General features: G+C 43.8%; 2 protein-coding genes across 3 annotated transcripts in view; one reads left to right on the top strand and one right to left on the bottom strand.

Annotated features, from left to right (window-relative positions):
* Positions 1 to 8,506, top strand: part of pola1 (polymerase (DNA directed), alpha 1) — a 60,307-nt gene extending 51,801 nt beyond the window's left edge. For both annotated transcript variants that reach the window (XM_087846099.1, XM_087846098.1), the window contains exon 37: positions 7,493 to 8,506. In XM_087846099.1, coding sequence (XP_087702225.1) covers positions 7,493 to 7,629 — 137 coding nt within the window. In that variant the 3' untranslated portion in view covers positions 7,630 to 8,506. The remainder of the gene's footprint in view (positions 1 to 7,492) is intronic.
* A 3,367-nt stretch (positions 8,507 to 11,873) lies between these two features.
* Positions 11,874 to 19,633, bottom strand: arxa (aristaless related homeobox a). The gene is made up of 5 exons (XM_006794649.3): positions 19,125 to 19,633; positions 18,238 to 18,802; positions 16,704 to 16,749; positions 14,653 to 14,984; positions 11,874 to 13,965 (listed from the first exon to the last, which is right to left on the bottom strand). The coding sequence occupies exons 1-5, from the start codon at positions 19,312 to 19,314 to the stop codon at positions 13,698 to 13,700; spliced, it is 1,401 nt and encodes a 466-aa protein (XP_006794712.2). The 5' UTR covers positions 19,315 to 19,633; the 3' UTR covers positions 11,874 to 13,697.
* Positions 19,634 to 25,547: the final 5,914 nt, after the last annotated feature.

Genomic DNA, 25,547 nt, shown 5'->3' with positions numbered 1-25,547 from the left:
TACTGTTAGCTCCCCTTTAGAGCAACACTGAGTAAGGTGTAGCGCAGACACTGTTCTCATCTCATGGCCAGAAATTTTATTCCTGGCAATATGACAAGAGCTCATTGTCAGTATAAAAAAAGAAATGTAGCAGACATTACACATCACACTAATAATTGCCGTGTTTCTTCAGGTTAAACATGAGCATGTTGCAGATGTAGAGTACAAAGAGTAGCTACAAGCGTGGAGAGAAGTGGTCCAGTTTCCTCTTGACATGGTAGAAAAAGTGCCTCAGTGAAGGGTCACAGATCAGGGGATACACAGATCAGAAGGGTCCTGGAGGGATGTGATGAGCCATCAGACGGTGGTCTTAACTGCAAGTGGAAGTCATGTTAACTTGTTACTCTACTCACTCACCAGACCGCTGTTCTTCACCACACTTGGATGGTTTACTTTCATAAATCACATCTCCACTGCTCCAATTTCTCTTTTCATGCTTATTCCCCTAAAACCTGTTTGAGAGACAGAATGTGTGACTGTACGCTGTCTGTCACACCCAGTGTTGTTCTGCACTGCCCAGCACTCTGCAAAGTTAACACTGACATGACAGATGCAGTGATAGCTGTGATTCTGGGGATTCGCCTATTAATTGTTGGGCAGCTCCTGCATGGTCAAACTTCTCTTGCTGCTCTAATGCCCTGATGCTAGAAACCATCAAGGTGACATCTCTCAAACAGTTATGTTAGGAATACTGATCTAAATTAGAAAGTGAGAATCACATTGGCATTGCGGCCACATTTATCAAAGCTCTGTCAATAATTCAACATGTCATGTTTCAGTCATCACACATGACTGTGTTAACAGTGTTTTGCTTTGTGTGGCTTTATCCATTAATCCTGTATGGAAATACTAACAAACCAAATGTGTCCACTGAAGTTCTGTGCAAAAGTCTTGAGCCACCCTTCATTTCTTTTCATTTACATTCAAGGATCCAGACTTTCTTTTAACCTTTTAAAGTGGTCTTGAGGAAAAAGTTCTCCAGGTTTTCTGAAGATCTTTCAAAGTTTTTCTTTGTACACTGGTTGCTTTTTCACTTATTTTCAGTCCGGTCCATGCATCCGACCATTTTCAGTGACACTGGACGCTGACCTATGAGTCATTCAAGCATAAAAAAGGCACCTATATTTAGAGCAGGGCCATATGACCAAAAATATTCATCACGATATACATTTGAAAATTTGCGATAACAATATAACTGACGATATAATTGACACTAGACAAAATACTTTACAACTCCACAACTTTATTAGTGCAAAAAAAAAAAAACATCAATGTATTTTCACTTAAAGGCTGAGGCATCTCTAATTACACAACTCAACTGAACAACTGGACTGAAAATCAGTGGTAGCAGACTTTATGGAGTGATGAGTCCAAATTAGAATTTTTTAGTTAAAATCAGGGTGTATGGAGGCAATCAGGAGAGGGATGCAACATAAGGTGTCCACAGCCATCTGTGCGAAGGTTTAGGCTTTCATTTCAGCCAATGGTTTTGGCGACCTTGTCAAAAATGATGGAAATATTAATACAAAAAAAGTATTGTCAGATTAGCAAAAGCTTCATTTTTCAGCATGACTGTGATCCCAAACACACTGCCAATGCAGTAAATCAGTGGTCCCCAACCTTTTTTGCGCCACGGACCGGTTTATTCCCGACAATATTTTCATGGACCGGCCTTTAAGGTGTCGCGGATAAATACAACAAAATAAAACTAGTACCGGTACCGAAAAAAAGAAGATTTATTCATAACACACGTGAAAAGACCCAGGAAAACAGAGTTAACGATAAAAACGATAACAAAATAACACTGAAAATCGATAAAAACCCTGAAAACTATACATTTCACACCCAAGCCTCAACTCTACCAAACGACTCACGGACCGGTATTGGTCTGAGGCCCGGGGGTTGGGGACCGCTGCAGTAAAGAATACCTGGATAGAAAAATAAAACACCACTAGCCCTTTTCCACTAAAATCTGCTTGGAATTAATCGGCTGACTCTGTTTTTAGGGTTTTCATTTAGGTGGTAGTACCTGGTACTAGGTACTTTTTTTTAGTACCTACTCAAGACTTTTGCACAGCACTGCAAATTACTAATATACAACACACGCAACTCATTTCCTCAAAGTCAGCAAAATATAGACATGCGCACGCTCACGCTGCTATAAAATATAGGTTTACGGTGTTATCCCTCAGTCCTGGGGCAGTAATAACCCATATTTACTGCATTACACACCCAGGGGCCAGCACTGCTCAGATTACAGGGAGCAGACATATGATCCTATACTCTATACTGTGTCACTGTATACCAGCACTGATTTATGAGCATTGTTTTTCCACAAACACCATCTGGGCTTTATTAATATAATTTTTTCTGGGTATTGAGCGGAGACAGAGTGCTGCTACTAAAAAGAGCTGGTCTGGCTCTGTTTGGGCTCAAGTTTTTGTTTTCGACTCTTGAAGGAAATCAAGATTTTAGAATGAAACGTTACTCAAACTGAGTCATCTTTTGGCAGCTGGGCCCATTAAGGATCAAAGTGCTGCCGATCTGCTAGGCAGTCACCTTAAAACGCCTGTGGAAGCTTGTTGTGAAGCGTCATCTAATTAAATGTATAGAATCAGCAGTCAAATCTGGGGTTTTTTTATATTTGTTTTATGCTGTTTTTTCTTCCAGTGTTTTTGAAGTTGCAAAGTCGCAGGTTTAAGTTCAGGATTCCTCTTATTGTTATGTCTGAGAAAACAAAACCATCTATTTTTATATTATTTAGGTATTATCACTTTATCAATGTCTATCATCCAGCACTGTAACTCTTCCAGCCTTACTGTAGCACTGCCTGACTTCTTCTTTCAGCTTCTCCTCCCGTCCTCTGCTTCTACCTCTGTCTTGCCAGCCACCTGCATCTCCTCTCTCGCCACATCTCTTTGGCCTCTCTCTTTTCCTCTTGCCTGGCAGCTCCATCTCGCATGTTCTTCTCCCAGTACACACGCTCTGCACATCCAAACCAATTCAGTCTGGCATGTCTCACTTTGTCCCTGAGCTGTCCATCTGATACACACATTTCTAATCGTGTCCATCTCCATCACAGCCAACACAAAACTCAGCATCTTTAACTCACCTGCCTCCAGCTCCGCCTCCCGTCTCCAACCGATATAACGCACATCATCTCTCTACCATCGCGTAAAATATTCCTTTCACACTTTCGGTGGCAAATCACTCCCGACATGCTTCTCCATCCACTCCACCCTGCCTGCACTCAGCTTGCAAAGCATGAAATGTTTCTTTATTGCTATAAACATATATTCATGTCATTTTGCTATTCTGCACACCTGCTGATAAAAATACTTACCAGCCTACAAAATGTGCATTCGTCTGTAGCTGATGAAGCTCTGTATACTCTGTTGTTTAGAACAAGGTTGTTTTGGTGGGTCTTATGTTTGGTTCTCAACTTCACCGAATTCCAGGTTTTGTTTAATTGCACTGCGAGTTGAACTTTAGCACGGGCGAATAATGACAGAACAGAGGATACAGGAAAATACAACAAGAAGCCCGTGACACTGATCAACACTGGAAACCAGTAGCTGCAGTACTAGAGGTAGTATTTCTACTACTGCTACTCTCAGCAGGCTGCTCTCAATCTTTCATGCTCCGTACTGTCAGCACTCCTGATAGCTGTGTTTATATGTTAGAGAGATTGACTAACAAGATGTTGGTTTTGGTCTTTTGAAGGGAACTTATTGAAAAAGCGCGATAAAACGCCAGCGGCTTCATCTTTTTGTGTTTGCATTTCCCGTTGTTTACTAAAAGTACACATGCATCGTGATATGCTGCCCATTGTGTCACATACTTTTGATTGTATCTGGGTATTTATGCATTGTCCAACCATTGTAAACGCTGAATGTTTACCATTATGCTGAACATATATAATAAAGCCCATTAAAAGAAAATAGCTTTACATAAGAGCTCTGATTCAAAGCAGAATGTAATTTGATCAGCTCGCTTGTGTGTGTGTGTGCGTGTGTGCTTTTGTGTGTGTTGTGTGGTATGTGTTTGTCCTCTGCGGTGCTTCAGTATGTTTGTGAGTGTGCGCACATTTGCAAGCGTGCTCCTGTCTTATCTACATGTACATTGCATTTTTGTGCCTGATTGCTGCGACTGAGTAAAACATGGAGGTAATTTCATCCGCTGCAGGAGATCTCTAATAGATTGGGCACACACACGCGCCCGCTCACACTCACACACACTCACGCGCCGAGTCACACACCGCTATGATAAAAAAAAAAAACCATGCTGTCCATTCCTTAGCTGGGAACATCCCGTATCAATGACTTTCAAATCATTTCATGTCACTTTTCTTCTCTCAGTCTCCCCCCCCGCTCTCCCTTTTTTATCTCCCTCCCCCCTTGTTTCCTCTGTCTGTTGCTTTTCTCTTCCTTCCACCCCCCCCACCCCACCCTCCGTAGGTCTCAATCTTGAGTGTGGGCAGTATGATTGCGTGTGTGAGCAATAATGTAATTTTGCCGCATTGATAAAATATAAATTGTCCTTGAGCTGCGCTTTTCTAATGATCCATTTACCGGCAGCTTCCCTGCCACCTCTCAGTGCTCTGCATTTGGTCCTCTTCTACCCTCCCACTCGTCATCTTTTTTTCTCTCTTTTTTTTCCCTCACTCTTGTCTTCTTTCTCCTCCTTTCCCTCTCTTTCCTCTGCATTTTCTTCCCTCACTCTCTCCTCATCTTCCCCGCCTCCCCTCCCTTTCTCCGGCGATACAAAGCGGGGTGGCAAAATCCGCGGGTGCGATTGTCAAATCAATTATTCATTCTGTGCAATTACACTCACACAAAGAAGTTTCCCTGTGCTCCGAGTGGTGATTAAATTAACTGCTATTCCAGCTGCCCGTCGCCACCAGCCTAATAGAATATTCATGGAGGCGGCCGACGGAATGGCCGATCTCCATTAACTTCATCATGCTCACTTAATTACAGGCTTGTTATTGTATTTACACCTAGTTAGAGCGTGCAGAGCCCCGATCTACTCGTGCCCAGCACCGCCAGCGTGTGCGCGAGTGTGTGACAACACCTAGTTAGAGCAGAGATAACCCCTGATACACTCACCGTGCGCGTGCGCGCATGAGAGACCATGTGCACGCGTGTGTGTGTGGGTGTGTCATGGAGACAAAGATGGTGTCCTGGTTGACAAATTTCCATTCAGGTTCATCAATTTGACAAACTTTTCAGGATGCGTGTGCTTTCTGTTCTCATATCTTTGTTCCTCTTTTCATTCTTTTTTTGCTATTTTTGCCCCTTTTTTCCCTTCACATCTAGGCCTTCCAATATCACCATCTCCCCTCGCTTCTCCTCTCACCTCCACCTCACGCTCACTCTTTAGGGGGAATCTATTTATTTGAACCGCACTCCCCACTGTGCCCCGACTTGCAGCAAGGTGTCTCCTTCTTTCTTTTCCTCTCCGTGACTTTTAAATCATTCTTTTATCCGTTCGCCACGCAGTGATTGAGGTGGAAAAGAGAAAGGAGTGAGGAGGGGGGGGAGAATTATTTTCTCCTACCTTTCAGAAATGATGACATGATTGCTTTCGCTTGATCATGCATCATCACCCCCCTTCTATTCCCCGGATAAATAGACTAGTCTGCCTCTCCCTGCCTCTCTTCTCCCTCCATCCCTGTCCATCCTTAGCTAACGTGAGGATTATCTGGTAATAGTGGCTGCTGGTGTTAAAGTCAACCACACCATCTTCTATATGTGTGCGTGGTGTGTGTGCACATGCATGTGCTGTTTCTGTCACATAGATGTCTTTAGTGACTGAGTTATTGTGCTTTTTAAGTGTTTAACTACCTTCGTTGTCATGTATTTTGTGTGTGCGCGCGCCTCACTGTTGATCTCTGTGTATCTAACCTTTGTTCCCTTGGGCAGTCGGTGGGCTGGTATTTATCCAGCAGCCACTAATGCAGCAGGCAGGAAGGACGAGACAGGAGATGGCGAGGACATGACAGTCGACCATATGGAGGACTTTGTGTGTGATTTAGATAAACACAGACACGCACACACTTTGTTTAATTAATCACATCGATGTCCGTTTAATCATTTAGTCATTTAAAAAGATGAAGCCTTTAGTATTTAATGGAATTATACCACCTAAACCAGCAATGTGAACTCATCACTTTGGGCTGAGGGTAGCAGTGACATAAGCAGTTTTCACACATGCACTGCAGCCCTTCATTCTTAAAGACATCGCCCACCAGACGTGCTTGCAAGAGCGTAAATGTCCGATGTAGTCCACTTGGATGTTAGCCGGCTCCCACCCTGCTTTGGCACCAAGTCTTTGTTGTTGTCTGGTGCATTCACTGCTAGCAAGTGAATCTCATGTTTGTATTTCCAGTCCTGAGAATGAGTTTGGCTGCACATGTAGCACCCGGACCCCTGCTGGGTGCTACAATTGGGGGAAAATATCCGTGCCCGATCTTCTGAAATCGTCCAAAGTTAAACATCTGAAGACGGCCACAGTCCCAGCTGCTGCCAGCTTGTTTTTTTTTTGTTTTTTTTAATCCGTCAATATGCAAATTATTTACTCAATTTATCATTTGTTTTATAAAGTGTCAGGAAATAATAGTTAAAAAAAATGCCCCATGCAATTTTCCACAGCCTCACTGCTCATTGACTTTAATTTGCTGCTGACACCCTCTGATTGTTGTTGTTTACAAATAAGTGGTGATGGTGCCTAAATGATTTTTATTTGAAGCTCCGAGGACCAAGTTGCAAGTAAAGTGAATAAAAGTGATGACTGCGGCTTGTGAGGGGTTTTTTTTCCTTCTCCCCTATAATTGAAAATGAAAAGATTAAAAACACAGTGCCCATTTTCCTGCTTCTTCACCTGCATCAGCTCGCTGTTATACCAAATGTCGCTTGCTGCACTCATTGGTTTGATGCTGTGTTATTACTTGGTAGATGATACTTCATCTACACTTGACGCTTGGTATAATACTGTAAAGATTTGGTTGTAGTGGCCACCCTGCCCGCTCAGTCTTCTCTCTGGCCTTATTACGGCCCACCTGGAGAGATAACGGGGGCAAAATATTGACTTGATGCTCTCGTTGGGGTTTTCTATCGATCTTATGATCGTGTGTGTGTGTGTGTGCGCCATCGACCCATCAGTCCAATTCTGTGTGGTCTCCCTCCTAGCCCTCAAACTTGATAGCATTACTTGCAGATAGCATTGGATCTGTTAGCTCTCTCCACTTAAGGTTAAAACACTCTTTAAGTTTTTATGAGTAGAAACAAAGTCATTGTGCTCTCTGTTACTCTACAGTAGGACTCTGCACAGCTTAATCCCACGGGTGGAGGACAGCTGAAGTCATCCAAGAGTGAATAGTTGGGTTGAAATGCATGCATGATCCTTCTACAGAGCTCTAACAATATCAAATCTTCTTTCTGTCCTCCTTCAGAACCGTTTAACAAGATGAATGAAGAAAAAGAGGTCTATCGGAAGCTAAAGGATGTACCAGACAAAGCCCTGGCGTCCAGCGGGTACTCGGAGATTAACCTGGCCAAACTCTTCCAGGCTTTCTCCTCCCTCAAGTAAAACAACATAAACCTCCATGAAGACGTCACCACCAAGAGGCTCCAGTTTCTCACTCAAAAAGCTGGACATATGCTCACACAACCACATCTGTTTTCTTTGTTTGCAGTTTCCACATATAGACCTCAGCCTCCTAACCCTTACGTCATCTACCCTGTAGCTAATGGGCTTGTAATATAGCTTAAAACCCAATCACAGCTTCCCCATCCACACACACTCTCTCATTATTTGACCCCGTCACCCTGGCTCTGTATGGTAAAGGGGAGCAGCAATCATACCTAAATGACAGCCTATTGTGCGTGCAGAGGCTAGCTGTGCCCAGATGTGTGTGTGCGTGTGTGTGTAAGTGTGAGAGTGTAAAAATGACTTATCCTCAGAGCAGCCAGTATAGTCCAAAAGCAGCTAATTACCCAATGATAGTGACCCCAGCCTCTAAGACCACTGGATGCCTGCAGCGATCGGACACTTGTTCTGATTACTACCATTCATCCTGTGTGTGTGTCTGTGTGTGTGTGTGAGTCAGATCAGTGGATGAAAGAAAAGAGTAAAGGAGGATGCAGGGAGTGACGGGGTGAGGGAGGCCACACGCGCTGCTCCCTCGCTCTTTTGTCCCAGTATCGAACAGCTGATCTTCTCCTCCACTGCGTCTGTTTTAACTGATGTCATTTCATCTCTTTCACACCCCCCCCCTCTCTCTCTCTCTCCTGCCCTTCCTCCTCTGTGCAAATTGTTTTTAAAGCATTTAATGTTCTGTGTAACAGAGTTGTATCTCTCAGTAGGATTTTTGTCCTGTTTCTTTGTAATGATCAGAATATTTTGATATTGAACAATTTAATGTTTTTCACACTGAAACCTCAATAAAAGGCTAAATGGATAAGAAGTTAGTCCTGTGTTGTTTGGGCAGTGGGTGGGGGAGACGACAAACTGGGTGGGTGGAGATCCTGGTTTGCCACTACGCACTGTAATGGCACTGTGATAAAAGTCAGATTTATTAAATGGGGGGAAAAATGTTCACAACATTGGGACATCTGGGTAGCTAAATAGAGCGTCATTCAGCATCATTTGCTCACAGGACCACTGAAAGCAACAATGAATCAATCATACTACCCAGTAATCTGTGTCCAGAGCCTGATGTAGCTCGTCATTTTGCTCCGCATCTTCAGGATCATATAGAATCTGCTGCAGCAGGTTATATGTAGTGTTAATAATATAGCTCCTGCATCAAACTGCTGCTAATAAAGTCTATAATGAGTACTAAATGAAATTAATGTCCTAATATTATATACATTAATTTTTTAATCTTCTTATTTTCACATAAAGACCAACACAGAAAAGTTATGTCCCAGAAATAAGTCTAATCAGGAGCTGAGAGAAGACTTAAAGCTTTCTATTAGGACATTTTATAAGCCTGTATATTGACATGTTAGTTTGTTCTAGGTAATCATTTGAGGGTAGAGTATTTTACCCAGTTAAATCCCAGTGCACGAAGCATTCCTGCTCACAGATTGCTTCCAGTGCAAGCACACCGTTAAAGGGATTAAACTATAACGTCTGCCCAAATGCATGTTAATCTATAGTAATGCCAGCCTGTGCGTACTAAATGCTGGCTGTATTTACTCAGCTCTACTTAAAGTTCAACATGTAACCCGCTGCTTCGAGTGTTTCTCGCGTTTTTCCTCCCAAGAATTCTCCTTTGTGTTAATACAGTCGAGGGATTTTTTTTACTCCATCCTGCCGTGTGCATTTCCATAAACACTGTACGCCTCACAAATCACTTCAAACCACTGTGACTTGTGAAGGCAACCTTAAGTGGGCCGAACACTTAAACCGTGATTCACTATGCAATGGATAGAACATGCTGAGTGTGTGTGAGAGAAAGCGTCTGCATGCATTTACAGCCATAACTTTACATATTTATTAAAGCATATTAGCTCCACTACTTCTCCCTCACTAACTTATTTTTTTCCTTCTTTACTTTCCCCTCCATTTAATCACCCTCAGCTCACAGTAGCTGTGCTCAGGCCTCCTGTTCCCTCTATCAGACTGCGGGGTTTTTTGAGTAAGGGCCCCCGTTTTGTCCTCCCGCTTTGCAGTAAACCAGTCAAATGAAGTCCCCTGCATTAATTTGACCCTGCTAAGCTAATAAGGTCGAACAAGTCTCTTTGTATTGTCGTGTTAAGCTTTATTGCTTGTCGTTTTGACCAGCGATGGACAAGGTAGGCTTTGATGAGGGAATTAGTCCCCTATTCTGTCGCTGTTATTCATAGCGCGGTGGAACATACAAGCACCAGAGAGGGTGTCAAAAGGAGAGCTGGTCCTATTGCAAAGTGTCTCCCTTGTTGGAGCTGAAAGGGCGGTTATGAGACGATAAACCGCTTAATACACTGAGCTAATTGGATGAGAGCAAGAGAGACGGGGGAATTAAGGGGCGATCCGAGAGGGGAGCGGAGAGCCATGGCCCTGCTATTCAGGTCTTTCATCGGGCCTGGTTCTCCGCCTGGGGGGAAAGGAGGGGGAGCCGTTCATCAAAGCGCCTTTTAGAGCTCCTCTCCCGGGGACTGAGTGAGGACTGATCCGACTGAGGCTGTGGAGTGATTGGACCTATTCTCTCTGGCAGGGACGTGGTGGGGGAGACGAGGCCCGGGAGAATCCAAAATCACGGACCAAATCAAGTCCAGCAGCTCGGGGAAGGAGAAGGAGAATGATGAAAATGGGCAGACAAGTCAGTGGGGGGAGATTTTCTGGACGTTTGGATTTACCTGCGAGAGGCGGGCAGCAGCATTAAGACCCCGTGCACAGACGCAATCCAGCAAATAATGCAGATTTGGCGTCTTTTTCTTTCTTTTTTTTCCTTGCAACCAATTTGCAAGAAAACAGCTCGCGATTGGACAGCCGGCCCCTTTTTTATATCAACATTCATTATCATGGTCATTCATGCAATAAGGAGCCTCCTGGCCTAATCCCAAGTGCAGGCGCTGTCTTGAATGGAAGGGCACACATCCAACAAGTGTGACTTTATAAATCCAGAGCCATTGGCCTTCGACAGCATTTCAATTTTCTCGCCTTTTTGCGCTGCAAAGAAAGTTTAAGCCTCGCTCCCAGCGGGTCACCCGCCTCCTGGCATTCCCCAGATATTAGGGACAAATTGGTTTGCCATTCATTAGTTATATTCACAATAAGATTAAAACTTCCCGGACAATCTCATCAAAACCCTATACAGGAAAAAACACACACGCTCCACCGAGCTTGAGCAAAAGAATGGGGGAAATTTTAAAAAACATGGAGCTCTCACACATCGTGGATGGTGGTTTGGGCACATAGGAGAAAATTGGTTTTTATCTCTTTTTTTCTGCATTATGCTCCAAGGGGCGGCTGGGTAACTTTGTCAGAAGCTGCATTGGGATAAATTCAGATACATCTTTCCATCAGTCTACTGCCGGATCTAATTCCTGCATGTTTGGAGTAAATTGGCTGATTAACAGGTATAAGATCATAAAGCAAAGAGCACTGAAGGGACAAGAACAGGTTTTCTTCTTCTTCTTCTTCCATAGATGCACACAATAAAAACATGGGCTACATTAATCCGCAGGGTAATTTCACGCGATTTGGTCGGGCACCGAAGAGAGTAACCATTGATTGCTGTAATAGTCCTGCATCAGTATACCGAGATCCAATGGAGAGAGAGAGAGGAGGGGAAGGGGGGGGGGGGGGGGGGATTGAGGGGAATTAACTCTACGAGGTTGTGTGTGTGAAAGCAGTTTGATGAAGTGGTTTGTTACTTCATTAATGACAAAGGGGACTCGCTTCCATCGAGACGGCATTACAGATGTTAAGACCAATTTAGCGCCTTTAAAGGGTTTTAAAGGAAGTTTTGTGACGGGCCCCCCAAGATAAAGTGGGCGATCTAATTGAAAACCCCTCTCCTTTGTCGCGCGTTTCACATGTTGGGGATTAAGCTCATGAATATATGGTCAGTATTTTGTCAACTCCACTGAAGAGGATAGACGCACGCAGCGCACCGGATTAAACACCTCGTGGATTTTGGCTTTCTGCAGGTGGAGCTGCATCTCGATAGATTCCTCTTCTTTGTTTCAGCTGGCCTGCAGGCATGAGTGAACACCAGGCAACCTGTGAGTGAAGCTGGCTGGATATTTATTTTACATTCCAGCATTGCTCTCTAATGGCACCGGTGGCATACATTTAAAATAAATAAATAAATAAATATTCAATTTAAGACAGAAAGCGTATTTTTTTTTCCATAACACTTTTTATTAATAGTTCTATAATATTCTATTTCGCATTATTTAATTTTCCTGGTTTTAGGCCTATGTGAGTCCTAAAGGAATCTGAAATAATAAACGATAACAAATTTTACCAATGTAATTTATTCAAATTAGTTATATTAAACCAGGAAACGTACAATCACTTAATAATTATAAGAAAAACAAAAACAAAAAGCGTCCTTCACTCATTTCCTTAAGGGGGGTAGGGAGGGTGACATAAATAATTATCTAAAAACCTAATAATTGATAAACACGGGTGGAATTCTACACAGGGCGACATTCATTACACACTACACCGAGTGCAAAGGATCAAAACACGGTCTCTTGAAATATACACGACCTTGTTTTGATTTTTTTTTTTTTTTACTTTTTCCCCCTCCTCTTTTTTTTTTTTTTAAACACAATATGTACAGTTTTCTCTCACACAGTCAGGTCATTAAAGAAACACCAGATCTCAACGCTGCTCGCGTGCCCTGCAGTCACACTCAGCGGAAATGCCACCGCTGCGATAACCAGACAGGGAGGAGAAAAATTGCAGTAAATTTACAGAAATCTCGCGCTGACGTGGACTCAAACCACCTTAAATCACACTGAACTGATACAGGGATTTAAAAATATAGGCCTATATATATTTATATATATATATACGTATATATGACGGCTGAGTGTGACGGTCGGGTAGGCGAGCAGTGGAGAGGAGTCAGGCTTGTAGAAGAGAAGGCTATGGAAGGTCTATGGACAGTTTTCCTTTGGTTCAGGGTGGACCTCCTCCAACACGCCTTTGTCATAGATGCAGACCTGCTCAGTCCACATCAATGCATACAGATTAAGCAGTGTTAATGTCGAGCACTCGCCGTTGTCCACATTTGAAGTAGCACAAGATTTCTTTCTAGAAGTCTGGGTTCCCCTGCGGTTCTTCAGCTCTCACAGCGCGCGCGTGCATGTGTGTGTGTGTGTGTGTGGAAGATGACAGATTCTTAAGTAAAAATCAGCCTGAAGATGGTCGGTTAAAAAAAAGAAAAGAAAAAGGTGTTTTTAAAATAATTGAAAGCAGAGAAAGAATTAGAAAAATGCACAGAAACTGTGGATTAAAAATGGCCTTTTGGTGTCACCCACATTTATTAAAAACAATTAGATTAAAATGGATTACAATAAGTGGAAACAGTTTTAATCTAGTTAAATTGTATTTAATATTTAAATAACGTAAAGGCCTCTGGAATGTCGCAAAAGTGAAGTAGAAATACTCAAAATATTTGTACTTAAGTACATTATTTTAGTAAATATACTTCCACCTTCCTCCAATGGTGATTTATTTATTTTATTTATTAATTTAATTGTATTTTTTATGTATTTGGTAGTTAGACTTTGTAAGTCACGTTCATGTATACTATAAATTAATCAAGAAATATTTAAAAGACTTCTGTTAGACTGTGTCTTAAAACATCCAAATGTAGAAACATTTTAAAAAGTTAAATATGTAATTTAGTGGACTGTCTGTCAGGGAAGTGTGTGTATGGAGTGTAAAGCAATGTAATAATAACTGCAATTACCACGCACACACACACACACCTTTATAAAACCAGTGCTCCTTTAAATTTGGTCGTGCTATTTTTGGGGGTGGGGAAACATGAGGTAACAGGGATGGCTAAACATGGGGAGGGGGGGAGGCAACAGGACTTCAGCTTCCAGAGGTACAAATGGGGTATTTGGAGGAGTTTTGGGTGGGTGGGGTGTCGTGGGATGGGACATAAGCCCAGGACGGGGAGGTCTAGAGCTGGTGTTGAGTGTTCAGCACACCTCCTTCCCTGTGGCTCCGGTGGGCAGGATGTTTAGCTGGGTGAGCTGAGCTGAGTGTTCCTTGGCCTTGAGGCGCAGCGCGGCGATACTCGAGGCTCTGCGGTCCGCTGCGGCTGAAGAAGTAGTAGTGGAGGAAGATGAGGAAGGGTCAGGGAGGACGGGCCCCGTGTGGGAGGGGTTCTCTACAGGAGGTGCGGGCTGACGGAGGAGAGCTGCAGCGGTGGAAGCACTGGTCAGAGGACCCATACTGGAGAAGAGCCTGAAAGAAGAACAAAATGCAGAAATCTATATATATTATTTGAAATTAAAACCATATTCAAGTTTAATTTATGCATTTCTCTCTTTGCTTCCTACATCAGAGCGCAGGATGACCCAAAATCCTGTCAGAGTGATGGCGTACGAAGAGGAACAGCATTGCCTGCTCATTAGAATTCTCAAACCTCCTCCTTGGAAAGATTTATGTCATGTATTCCATGCTGAATTCTTTTATATTAAAGCTAAATGGAAAGCATAATGGTGTATAATGGAGAAGGTAACTGTGGCATATGGAGAGTATCGTGTCACCCCTCCTCACAGCTTGTCTTGCACAATCACACGTGCTGTTAATTTATTAAGGTGTTTGACAGAGTGATTACATGCCACTGTGAATGGTTAACAGTATAACATATTTGTAATCAGACACTGAGATAAACAGTGAGGGAGTGTGACTGAGGATTAGTGTAAACATCACTCATTAGAGTTGCTGGCAGTTTATTTTAAGCTGTAATGCTGCTCTGCATTTTCTGTCTGTGTCTGCCTCTAAAATTGTTGTCATTTACTGTAAAACACAGGAATAAACATGAAGGTCAATTTTTTATTGGAGGAACAAAGTCCAACGGGAGATGCGTTGTCCAAAGAATTATCATTCATTAGATCCAAGGGAAGTCTGTCGATCGGTGCAGCTTACCTGCCAAAAGTGGGTCCAATAAAGGCAGGGTGGCGAAACATGGCAGCCGTGCCCAGGAAGGTGCCCAGGCCGAGTGGGGCAGCCAAGGGTGGGCCAGAGCCGTTGTGAGGTGGTGGAGCCAAGCCTGGGAAGGCTGCAGCTGCAGCTGCAGCAGCCGTCCATGCAGACTCCAGAGCTGGATGTGGGTGAGGAGGGAAGGGTCCTCCCTCTAGGTAGTGGCTGAGAGGATGGCCCGCTGCAAGAGGGCCTGGAAATGGCAGGCCTGACGGGTGGGCCTGCACCCCGGCCTTCTCGCGTTTCCTCCACTTGGCCCTTCGGTTCTGAAACCACACCTGAGGGCAGAAAAAGATGAGAAACACATCAGTATTAGGAGCAAGATGGCAGATACAACACAAAATGATATTACTTTTACACTAATAAGTGATAAAGGAGAAAAGAAAGAGCAAATTTCCTACACAGAGGCAAGAGAGGGGTCTGCTCAAAGCTAGACTTAGTTGTAACCCAGGTTAAAATTCGATCTATAACTCTCTATCCTGCTTACTTCACAGCAATGTCGCACTCTAATTAACATAATCTCTATTGAATGTTGTGTCAGTGTAGTCTAATAGTTGTCTAGTTCAGGTGGTGGCCAACAGGCGGAAAGTCACCGGTAATTACATGCAAGGTAAACCCCGCCGCTCACGGTCCCTTAAATCTACTTTCTGTCTAATTAAACCCTCCTCCCTGTAGACGGGCTTCGGGTGGGGAGAGATAATTAAGAGCGGTGTTAACAAAAGATCCAGAAAATTACCGCTGAACTGGCTCCAATAACAATTAATGCGCTTTAAATTAAATTCTTAAGAGACGTCGAACGAGTGACTTCCATCCAAGAGACTATTTAACTTTCCCACGCATCCACTGTTGCCCAGTTTGCACTGCAGAAGCACGGGACTCTCACAATGAGCAAAATGTCAACATGTGGAAAGTGACTGAACAGAGCAGGGGCTTGAGCGACAGGCACTGCGCGCACACACACACACACACACACACACACACACACACACACACACACACACACACACACACACACACACACACATTATTCCCAGAGGGCTGTTTAGCATTACACAGCCCCTCGGGAATTTATGAGTTTTTATCACCTCCTGATGGCGCCCGTTAAGTGATTTGTTCACCTACGGCCCCTAAAGAGACATCTGTTGTTTTACCTTCGGCAATAACATCTCGGAGCTTCCACCGTGTTTGAACTGTCTCTCTGGTTATGAGCCCGGGCTTTCGACATGCAAGCCACGCTTTCAGTGCAAAGCGAAGGAGAGAGGGAGGGCGAGGGGGGGAGGGGGGCATGGACGGATGGATGGATGGAGAGAGAGTGGGACTGGGGGGTTGTTGGTGGTGGAGGGGTGAGGGGGAGCAAACACCTTTAATGGTCTCTCATTCGCTCCCAAGTGCAAAGCATCGGATCAATGCAGGTCTATTGCAATCACATAATGGGAAATCAAATAGCATTATCCCTCCCCTCTTTCTCTCCCTCCCCTCCCTCCTCCTCCCCCCTCTCTCTCTTTCATTCTTTTTTTTTTTTTTGCACACGCACACACACACACACACACCTCGGCCTCGCCCCCTATCTGTCCCCTCTGATGGGAATTCAAACACCATCTCATCCCAGGAATACAGACAGTGTTTGCTCCTGCACTAAGTATGCTTTTTATGAATCGCCGGCCTCGGCTTAATAGCCACTAAAACGTCCCCCGTTCGCGTGTAATAACATTCAATAACAGGAAGGACCTTCCCCGCGCAGCGACTGGGGCCATTTAACACATTTTACTGTAATAAATTATTGCCTCAAATTGGCCCGTAATCGTTGATCCTCAATCAGTGACGCATATCACCGGTTATTATCCAGCGCTGCATATCGGAGACATTTTATAGAGGACAGATAAAACATTAGAGGATGCTGCTTTTCCTTTTCTCCCCTCCACCCCCTCCCCTTATATTTGATTTACAAGTCAAGCTTCTCTTTTTTTCAGATAAAAGATAAACACGGAGCCACTTACTTGAACGCGGGCTTCGGTGAGATCCAGGCGCATTGCGAGCTCTTCTCTAAAAAATGAAATAAAAAAGAATAACAAAGACAGAAAGAGGAAGGGAGAAAAAGCAGAGAGACAGTAAGAAAAGATTCAAGGTTACAGGCCACCATTTGGAAGCAACGCAGAATTGCTGTTTTGTCCCCTCCTGTTGTTCACTGTCAACAATAGACGACCAAAAATAGGCTGGATTTTTTTCCCTCTCTTCCCCGACATGAACTGCAGAAAGACGCCATAGCCATATTCTATTTTCCCTGTCACGGATGGAAAGAAATAGGCCTAGTGATTGTTAGATTTTCCTTAGCCAAGGCCTGTCACCGTAACAACATAATGGTTGAAATAATGACATCTAAACTAGCCTGCCACAAAGCAATTGACGCTCCCTTCAGCTATACACAAGATGAGCTCGCGGTTCAAATTAGACCCACGAGTCGCCTTAAAGTAGATCGACTGAAAAATAAAATAAAAATATATATGAATAATCCCATATGGGAAAATTGGAAAAATTAATTTTGCGTGATGTTTCAGAAGAAAAGTCAGAAGTGTCAATTTAACAGAAAATGAATGAGATTTATTATTATTATTTGGTTATTTTATTTGGTTTTGGTTCAAACTACTAAAAAAAATTCCTGGATAACATAATTTTAACAAAATGTATAAAATATCAGCTTGTAAAGCTCTGGATTTCTTTCAGTGTGTATGTGTGTATGTGTAGGAACAACGCGTGTGTACACCTGCCCTTGGGCTTGAGGTTAGGCCCTGACTTTGAGCTCGCAGTATCATGTCCAGCAGGTAACCTGAGCTGCTCCACTTAATTATTCCTCCACGCAGGAACACCGCTGCCATATGTAGAAGCAGGCACTGAGTTTCTTTCTTTCTTTTTTTTTTTAATAAGGGGGGTCTCCCCGTTAGCACTCGCAGGCCCATTGTGCTCAGTTATTTAAAGCACGGATTTAGTGTGGGGCATTTTATGAGCTGTGATCGGCGCAGTGTCCTGTTACACACGCGTGGAATTACTGGGACTGTTTCTGAAAAAATTTTATGGGCTAGGGGAAGTGTTTATTTAAAAATAAATGCAATTAATTATCGCCTTCAGTTATGGAAGTATGAAGGAACATATGGCTCGTTTAAGGTTTAAGCGTGTTCATTTAACTCTTAGCTATAATAATAATAACAATAATAACAACAACAATAATAATAATGATAATAATAATAATAATAATAATAATAATAATAATAATAATAATAATAATAATAATAATAATAATGTAGGGCAACGCAGTTATATATATTTTACATGGAAGTTAAAATTCAATTTAATAGGCCTACAATCGTCGTTTTTTAATTCGTTAAGGAGTGATGCAGAATAACTGAAAATAACAAACTGGTTGTTTTTTTTTAAGTTAAAATTTTACAATAAAAAACAACATTTTTTCCAAACACTTCTTGTTTGTTTTGTTTTTTTGTTTGTTTCTTTTTTCTTTTCTTTTTTCTTTTCTCTCACCTGGTGAAGACGTCGGGGTAGTGCGTCTTCTGGAAAGCTCTCTCCAGCTCCTCCAGCTGGTAACTGGTGAAGGTAGTCCTGTATCTTCTCTGCTTCCGTTTCAGCATCCCTTCCTCCGAGTCACTGCCCGCTGACAGACACACGCTGTCTTCCCCGTCCCTCACGTCCCCATCCCCGGCGTTCAAGCTCTCCCTCTCCTCGTCCTTCGGGGATAGCGCCACCGCGTCCCCGCAGCCCTCTTCCTCCTTCCCCGCGTCCTCCTCAAACTTCAGCGGACCGAGCTCCACCAGTCCCATGCTGCCGTCCTCCGAGGCCTCTCCGGGGCTCTGGTCACCCTCTCCCCGGCTCAGCGACGCGTTCTCTCGGTAGGACTTGCTACGGCTGATGCTCACCTGTGGCGCCTGGCTGATTTTGAGGCTTTCGCTAGCTTGCTCCAGCAGGAGCCTTTTCCTCTCCAGCTTCTCTGCGTGCTCATGGAGATACTTCCCCCCAGGTCCGTACAGCCGGCGGAGCTTTGGAGGCAGGTGCATGTCAGCGCTGAGAGAGATTGGCTCTTTAGTTGGCCCTGAGAGAGAAGCGTGTGAAGGATGTCAAAAATAATGAACAGGCACTTCAATTTTCTTCAAAGCTAAAATAAAATGTAATATTTTCACCGGCGTTTAAAATGACCTGCTTAGTCGTGGAAACACTTTAATTAACCAAAGAGAGATTCTTGGGGCTATAATGGGCTCACCTACAAGCTTCATTAGAGAAACTCCTGCTGAAGCCTTACTCACATACTTTAGGGCTAAATTAGTTTGCTTTGTTACAAATCCACCCCTCCTTACAAAACTGCCAAATAACCGATGTAAACTATCATTCCAATTTTCCCTTTAAAATAAACTCACCGTCGGCGGTCCTGTCGAGCTCCACTCTGCCGGGCAGACCCGTCAAACTTTGAGCCCCTATCAGTCTGACCTTACAGGGACTCCTGCGGCCCAGAATGCTGTCTATGCAGTAAGAGGAGAGCAGTGTCGGGGATTTACTGCTCTTCCTCTCGCCCCGGTCGTGGATATCTTCCTCAAACTGACCGCTCATGTCGACGCTTCGGTTTGTCTTTCGGTAACGCCTGTCAGTCTCCCTCTCTCTACCTCTCTCCCCTTCCTCTCTCTCGGGGTCTTCTTCTTTTTTTCTTCGGCTCCTCTCAGGCCGGCTCGTCTGTTTACCGGGACCGCTCACTCCTCCCTCCTTCTCCTTCTCCTCTCTCCCCTCTGTCACTCCTGTGTCACACTCTCAGCTAATGACAGACAGCGGTTTGGCTGCCTCGCGTCGCGCTCCGGGTCTGCCAGGCGCTTCTCCGCTCCGCGCGCTCGCTCAGCATAGGCTACGTGTGGGCTGTTGCTGCGCTCTTGATTGGCTGGTGTGTGTATGTGGGGAGAGAGACAGCGCGCAGCTGCTTTATATATTTTACATTAAAGTTAATTTGAGGGAGAGGCGACAAAACCCGACATGGACTTCCCATTCCTCCGCGGAACGGACTCAAGCGGATGGAGCAGCAAAATCCAAAGAAACTAAAAAAACAACAACAAAAAAACAACAAAAAAATAACGACTTCTCCTGCTCGTTGTTGTAAAATGTCTCCAACACCTTTACTTACTCTAATTTATTAGCGATATAGCCTCATTTAATAAAGCAATGGGGTGCTGACAGGCTAACAAGTGTAACAATGTCATTAGCACAATGACTTTGGAGGAAAGTACCACACATAAGGCTACAAAGCACAATTTCACAGCTTTTTTTTCCTTCCCCAGGTTACACGCCATTACATTTCAAAAATAAAAGCACACGCGTAAACGATAAAAAATAATAATAGCTGACTTTTAAGTTGATGTTGCTGGCTTACTGGTGCCAGCTAACCGGGTATCTGAATAAAACAGAGTTGGGGCCTATCAGCTTTTTTGGGGAAAAAGCCTACTAACAGCTAGCCTACTTGCCATGTACATTGTATATATAAAATATGGTATTAGCAGTATAATTTAAAATACTAGTAATGTCCATAATGACGAGGATATTTACATCTTTTATTAGTAATTTTATAACATAACGATAACAGTAAAAATAGTATAATAATAATAATAATAATAATAATAATAATAATAATAATAATAATAATAATGAATAGGCTTTTGTCTTCTTTGATTATTTCCATGGTCTTTATTATTACTTTTCTACTATAATGATAACTATAACATTTTAGGCTATTTCTCCATTAGTTTTAAGCTCATGGCTAATCCTTGTGCCAACATGCAAAAAAAAAAAAAAGAAAACAAAAATCTGGCGCGGAGTTTGTGTTTAACCACTGCACCTGCGTGAGCCATGTCACAGACTGAGTCACATAGAAGCCAAAAGATCAACACAGAGATCAGAATTTGGAGCTTTTAAAAACAAAAGTTTATTTTGACAGGAGTATAAGCATTAATGCATGCATCTAATTAGTCTATCTATCTATCTATCTATCTATCTATCTATCTATCTATCTATCTATCTATCTATCTATCTATCTATGTCTTACTTTCTGTCTCTCTTCAATTGCCTGCTCTCTGCTGGAGTTGGGGATTGACTTAAAAAGTGAGGGTGGCGCGCGGTGATGAGACGCCGCACGGGGAGTCGCAGGGACTCCGCTGTGGAGAGGGGGAGAGATGGAGAGATGGATCGAGAATGTAATTTTAAATGAAAGTCTATTTAACCCGCTGTGAATGGCATGACCCCTATCCTCGCCTCAGAGCCCATCACTGTTAAAAGGATCATTTTCAGAATTCAATCCAAAAACTTCAGCAAGCTGCAATTTACTCTCTCCCACTCTCTCTCCTCTTCCCCTCAGTATATATCTGCCCAGCTAGAGCTTCGCAGCAGACGAAAAATAACAATAAAATATATGTCCAAGATTGCACAAGCTGCCCCCCTTCTCTTCTCTTTTATCTATTTTTAAGTCAGAGCTTTACGGCCCCTTTTGTGATTGGAATTGGAATAAGAGCGCAATTGATCTCAGCAAAGTTAAGTTAAGGTGCAGGTCGCTTAGTATTAGAAGAAGGTAAACCCACCTAACTCGGTTTCATCTCCTTTTTTTTCTTTTCATTTAAGAGCCTTACAAAAAGTTAACATAGCTGCTTTTATAGAAGTATCGGCGGGAGTGTAATATGAGAGGAAAAGTAACGCTTTTTTGATAGCATTAACCTTTCGTGGCGCACATTTCCTCAAAGGCCTGTGAAATGTGCGACACGAGACGGCACAAAGACAACAGCCAATATCGTCTCGTCATCCGCGTTCACGATAAAACACGCAGTCCTGCATGCTGTCACCTCACTGATGGTGACACATTTAATCTATCTGCAACTTTTTATTAGCATTATTATTATTTTTTTTTTATTTTGTGGTGTCACAAACTTCCGAGCTTGTTTATTTTGCACGCAAATCAATGTAATGAGTGTAATAACTATATAAAATGTTATGCCTTTTCCCTGCGCGGTCACAAACAGACGTGCGTAATACAGACGGGTATTTAGAGTCGCTCTGTAATTTGGGGGCCACAATTTGATTCATTTATCCGCACACTGTTATTAACCCTGTGGAAAAAGAGATGTCAGCCGCCATTTCAGCCAGCAGGACATCCGCGCTTTGTTTAAATGCACTAATTACGCGCATACATTAGAGGGGGACGGAATAGCCTGAGCGTAATTTTCACATTTTTCAGTTTCCCGTCTGTTTGACGTGCAGGTGAAGAGATGGCGGAAAGAGGCCGCCTTCAGTTGCAGCGCCACCTCCCCACCCCCTCCCCACCCTGTATTTTCATAACATCCTAACTTGATAATATCCAAGGGGAAACACCGGCTTGTGCGCTTTTCTGTTCGCTTAACGCTCGCATACTGTGGCTGTGCAGCTGTGAACTAGACCCTAGAAAGTCCAGAGGCCTCTGAACACATTCACGCCAGTAGGAAACTTCATCTAATGACGCATTTAGTAGTGCATGCGTGCATTTTAATGGCGTGCCTCGGCCTTTTTCTTTTTTTTTAATCTGTAGCGCATGCCTCGTCCTCTCTGAAGGCCAGGGAAGTGATACTCATGAAGTCCATCTAGGGCCAGCAGGTTGCGGTGGGCCTATAGCAGGTCATTCAGCTGGCGCCATCTTCTGGACGGAATAGCAAATTGCTCGCACAGGTGAGCATATTGCACCATTCATCTGTAACCGCGCTTTCCTGCACCATCCTCACCACTGCCTATATTGCCAGTTCATATGGGTGGATTAAATGTAATCAAAGCGGAAACCTCCACCCACCTTTAGGAGACAGGTCAGCACGTGAGGCATTTCACATTATTATTGTAATAATTTTACTACTAATTTGCCGTTGCGTTTTCCGCTGCCCCCTCAAGTTTGCCTCCGCTTTGCATCGCCATGTTGCACCAACTGTCCTTGGTGACGACGGCACATCCTCCATCCATCCCCGCGCTCTGACATAATTGGACACTTGCTCTGCTTGAGAGGCCAAGCAGGAAAAAGAAGGAGAGAGGGAGCGAGTGTGTGTTGGGAGGGGAGGGAGGCTTTTAAGGCGCGCGTAAGCAAAGTTAATTAGCGGTTATTAACAGCCCGCATAATGAGAGCGAGAGGGAGTCAATTTAATGACTTTGTTAGCGCGAGTTCAGAGCGACAGGCGATGATCGAAACAACAAAGGCGAGCGCGCACGCAGCCATCATCCGTAATTTCCAGCGGTAATGCGGTCTGATCAGAAACAAAGGGTTCTAATTTCGTTCAACTGACTCGATAATTTGTCCTTATGTAAGGAAAATAATTAATGACTTAATGCTTCAACAGAAGTAGCTTTCCTTGGGAGAGGATTTTTTTTTGGAGGCCTAGTTTGCTCGAGAAGGTGGTAAGGAAATCAATTTCCAGACCCATAATTATTTACATCATGAATTTAAAACGTGGACGTGTGCCTCTGCTCCCAGTTAGTGCGCAGACGAGGGAGAGTCTATTAGGAGAGGAGAGAAGGAGTTTCGCAGTCTCCTTCTCTCAAGCAAATTATGTGTGGCAACAAATGGGCCACTTGTTATAATGTAGGATAATAGATTTAGATATTAGAACAAACAGCAAACCGCGGAGGATATGGACCGGATGTAGTTTGGCAAACCGTTAAATGTAATAATAAATGCAATATTTAATGTAGTTCATCAGTGCAGATCTGAAGGGTCTGGTGGCAGATGATTCCTGGTTATACTCTGGAGTCCAACCTCATTCACGGCTGTATCCCCCCCATGTGCAGGTCATTGTGGCTACCGCCTCACAAATCATCCAAGCGCCTGCATGCGCGTCTTTACGCATGATTTCATCATTCCACAGATGGGTTGAGTCGGAGGAAAGATGTGAGCGCCATTATCGATTGAGGGAACATGAGACGCCTGCGGGCCACTCTTGGATTCATGGCAGGTGGATAGGTCACCCACACGAGAGCGGCAATTTCACGGCCCTCATTGTCTCCACTGATTACTGCTTTGATCACAGGAATCAAGAGCCCGAGACTCTCGTAAACCTCCAGCGTGGTCCAGGGAGCTCGCGAACTGAAGAGGTCATCATGCTTCATCATCACCATAACCATCGACATCATCATCCTCATCATCACCATCCTCATCATCACCGCTAGTTGACCATACAAACCTGGGGCGCTGTGTGTTTTCACAGGCGCGTTGCCCTTTTATTGATTGCGTGCCTTAATTTTAATTCGATTGCGCGAGTGTCAAAAATTCCGCAAGAATCATCCTAGTAATGAGATAATCAAAGTAATATATGCAAATCAGTTATGTTGCCAGCTTATCAAAACCGGAGTGCCCCCCCTTGAGTCTGAAGAAGTCCATTTATTCAGTTAGTGGCAATACCTTGCGCAAATGGCGCGATGCAAATGACAGTTGATTAGACTAAATTAAGAACCTCGTTTCTCCCTGACCTTGTCTGAGTTTTATGTAAATTATTTTTTTCCCTTTTTTTTGCTTTAATGTGATAAAAGTGCATTTTTAAAACCTCGGCCTTTGTAGATCTGAACAATATTTTCCACGAGAAAAACAATGGTCAACCTCAAAACATAACTCAGTGTGTCAGTAGCTTGGATGATCCCCCGACTGGCTCTTTTGTGTCTGTCTTGCTGTCTGTCACAAATCTCAGTATACCTTGACCCTGGTGCAACACCCACAGTGACAGAAAGTGTACCGTGATAACTTCCTTGCTGTGGGGGAGTGTGCCTGGAAGATGGACTAGGTGTGGGCGCCTCTGGGTGTGTGTCTCCTTGTGTGTGCCTGTGTGTGTTTACACAATTATGTGTACTCATGTGTGTACCATAACATATTGTCTAAGGAGACAGAGAGAGTGCAGTTCAGACTTCCTCTCTGTGGGGTGTGCGGGGCCTGTAGATGGGAAAGGAATAAATCCAATATAGATTGCAGGGCTGCGCTGCCTCCCGCTGGGGACCCTCAGACTTGCAGGCCAGGATCGAAGTGCTTTTCTCCACCTAAATTGGCCCGAGAGGCCGCAGGAGCAGCCGAGCTACACCCCCAGCACTGGGACTGCCTACGACCTAATGATGGTGCTGGGAACAGACGCAGATATACTCATGCGTACACACAGACGGAGATGCACGCGTTTTATACGTACACACCCGAAACTCACACGCAATCATGCCCAGATTGATATAACATCAGTCACACTCTTGCACCAGTCAAACACACACTTTGAGAAGAAAACCACACAGATATAAACACACCCTCCTCGTTCTCTGATGTTGAACACACTCATTCCTTGTCCAAAGACCATTCACCTCAAGCCTTCCTCTTCACATCTTAGGCCACCCCTCAAACCTACCTCAGCTAAACTACAGATTTAGAGGAGGCATCCTCACTACCTGTCCGCACACTCCAGAGAGGGAGGAGTGAATAGCATAACTGGCACCACACCAAGTGTCTGGACTGATATGCACTGCTACCTTTTGGTTCCCCTGCAAGGAAAACACCACCAGCTCCCCAATGCCATTACGCTTCCTGCCAAACGTCCCGGCACTGTCATTTTGGTTCTGTCCAGGGAGCTAATTCTATTTGTGATGATGTGCCGCTGGGAAGGGTCCAGAAACAGTGTGACAAAATATCCTATAGATGGACATTTGTGGCTCAGTGAGTCTCGGTACCCGCTCGCAGGGCGTTAAATGAACTACATAGCTCATCTCTAGAGTGTAGAGCTGGAAGATGTCATGAAAGACCGTGTCCCTTTTGCAGATACAGTTACATTTCTGCATTT

The sequence above is a fragment of the Neolamprologus brichardi genome, chromosome 9, assembly GCF_056152115.1.
Source record: "Neolamprologus brichardi isolate AB-2024 chromosome 9, ASM5615211v1, whole genome shotgun sequence".
NCBI classification, from domain to species: domain Eukaryota; kingdom Metazoa; phylum Chordata; class Actinopteri; order Cichliformes; family Cichlidae; genus Neolamprologus; species Neolamprologus brichardi.
This window is presented reverse-complemented; position numbering and strand designations above follow the sequence as displayed.

What these genes read in the sequence shown, in the direction of transcription:
- arxa (XM_006794649.3), bottom strand. Translation starts at nt 19,314, where the DNA reads ATGAGCGGTCAGTTTGAGGAAGATATCCACGACCGGGGCGAGAGGAAG. An exon ending in GCTCGACAGGACCGCCGACG is followed by an intron (nt 18,803 to 19,124) that starts GTGAGTTTATTT and finishes CTTCTCTCTCAG; the next exon opens with GGCCAACTAAAGAGCCAATC. An exon ending in TACCCCGACGTCTTCACCAG is followed by an intron (nt 16,750 to 18,237) that starts GTGAGAGAAAAG and finishes TTCATTTTTTAG; the next exon opens with AGAAGAGCTCGCAATGCGCC.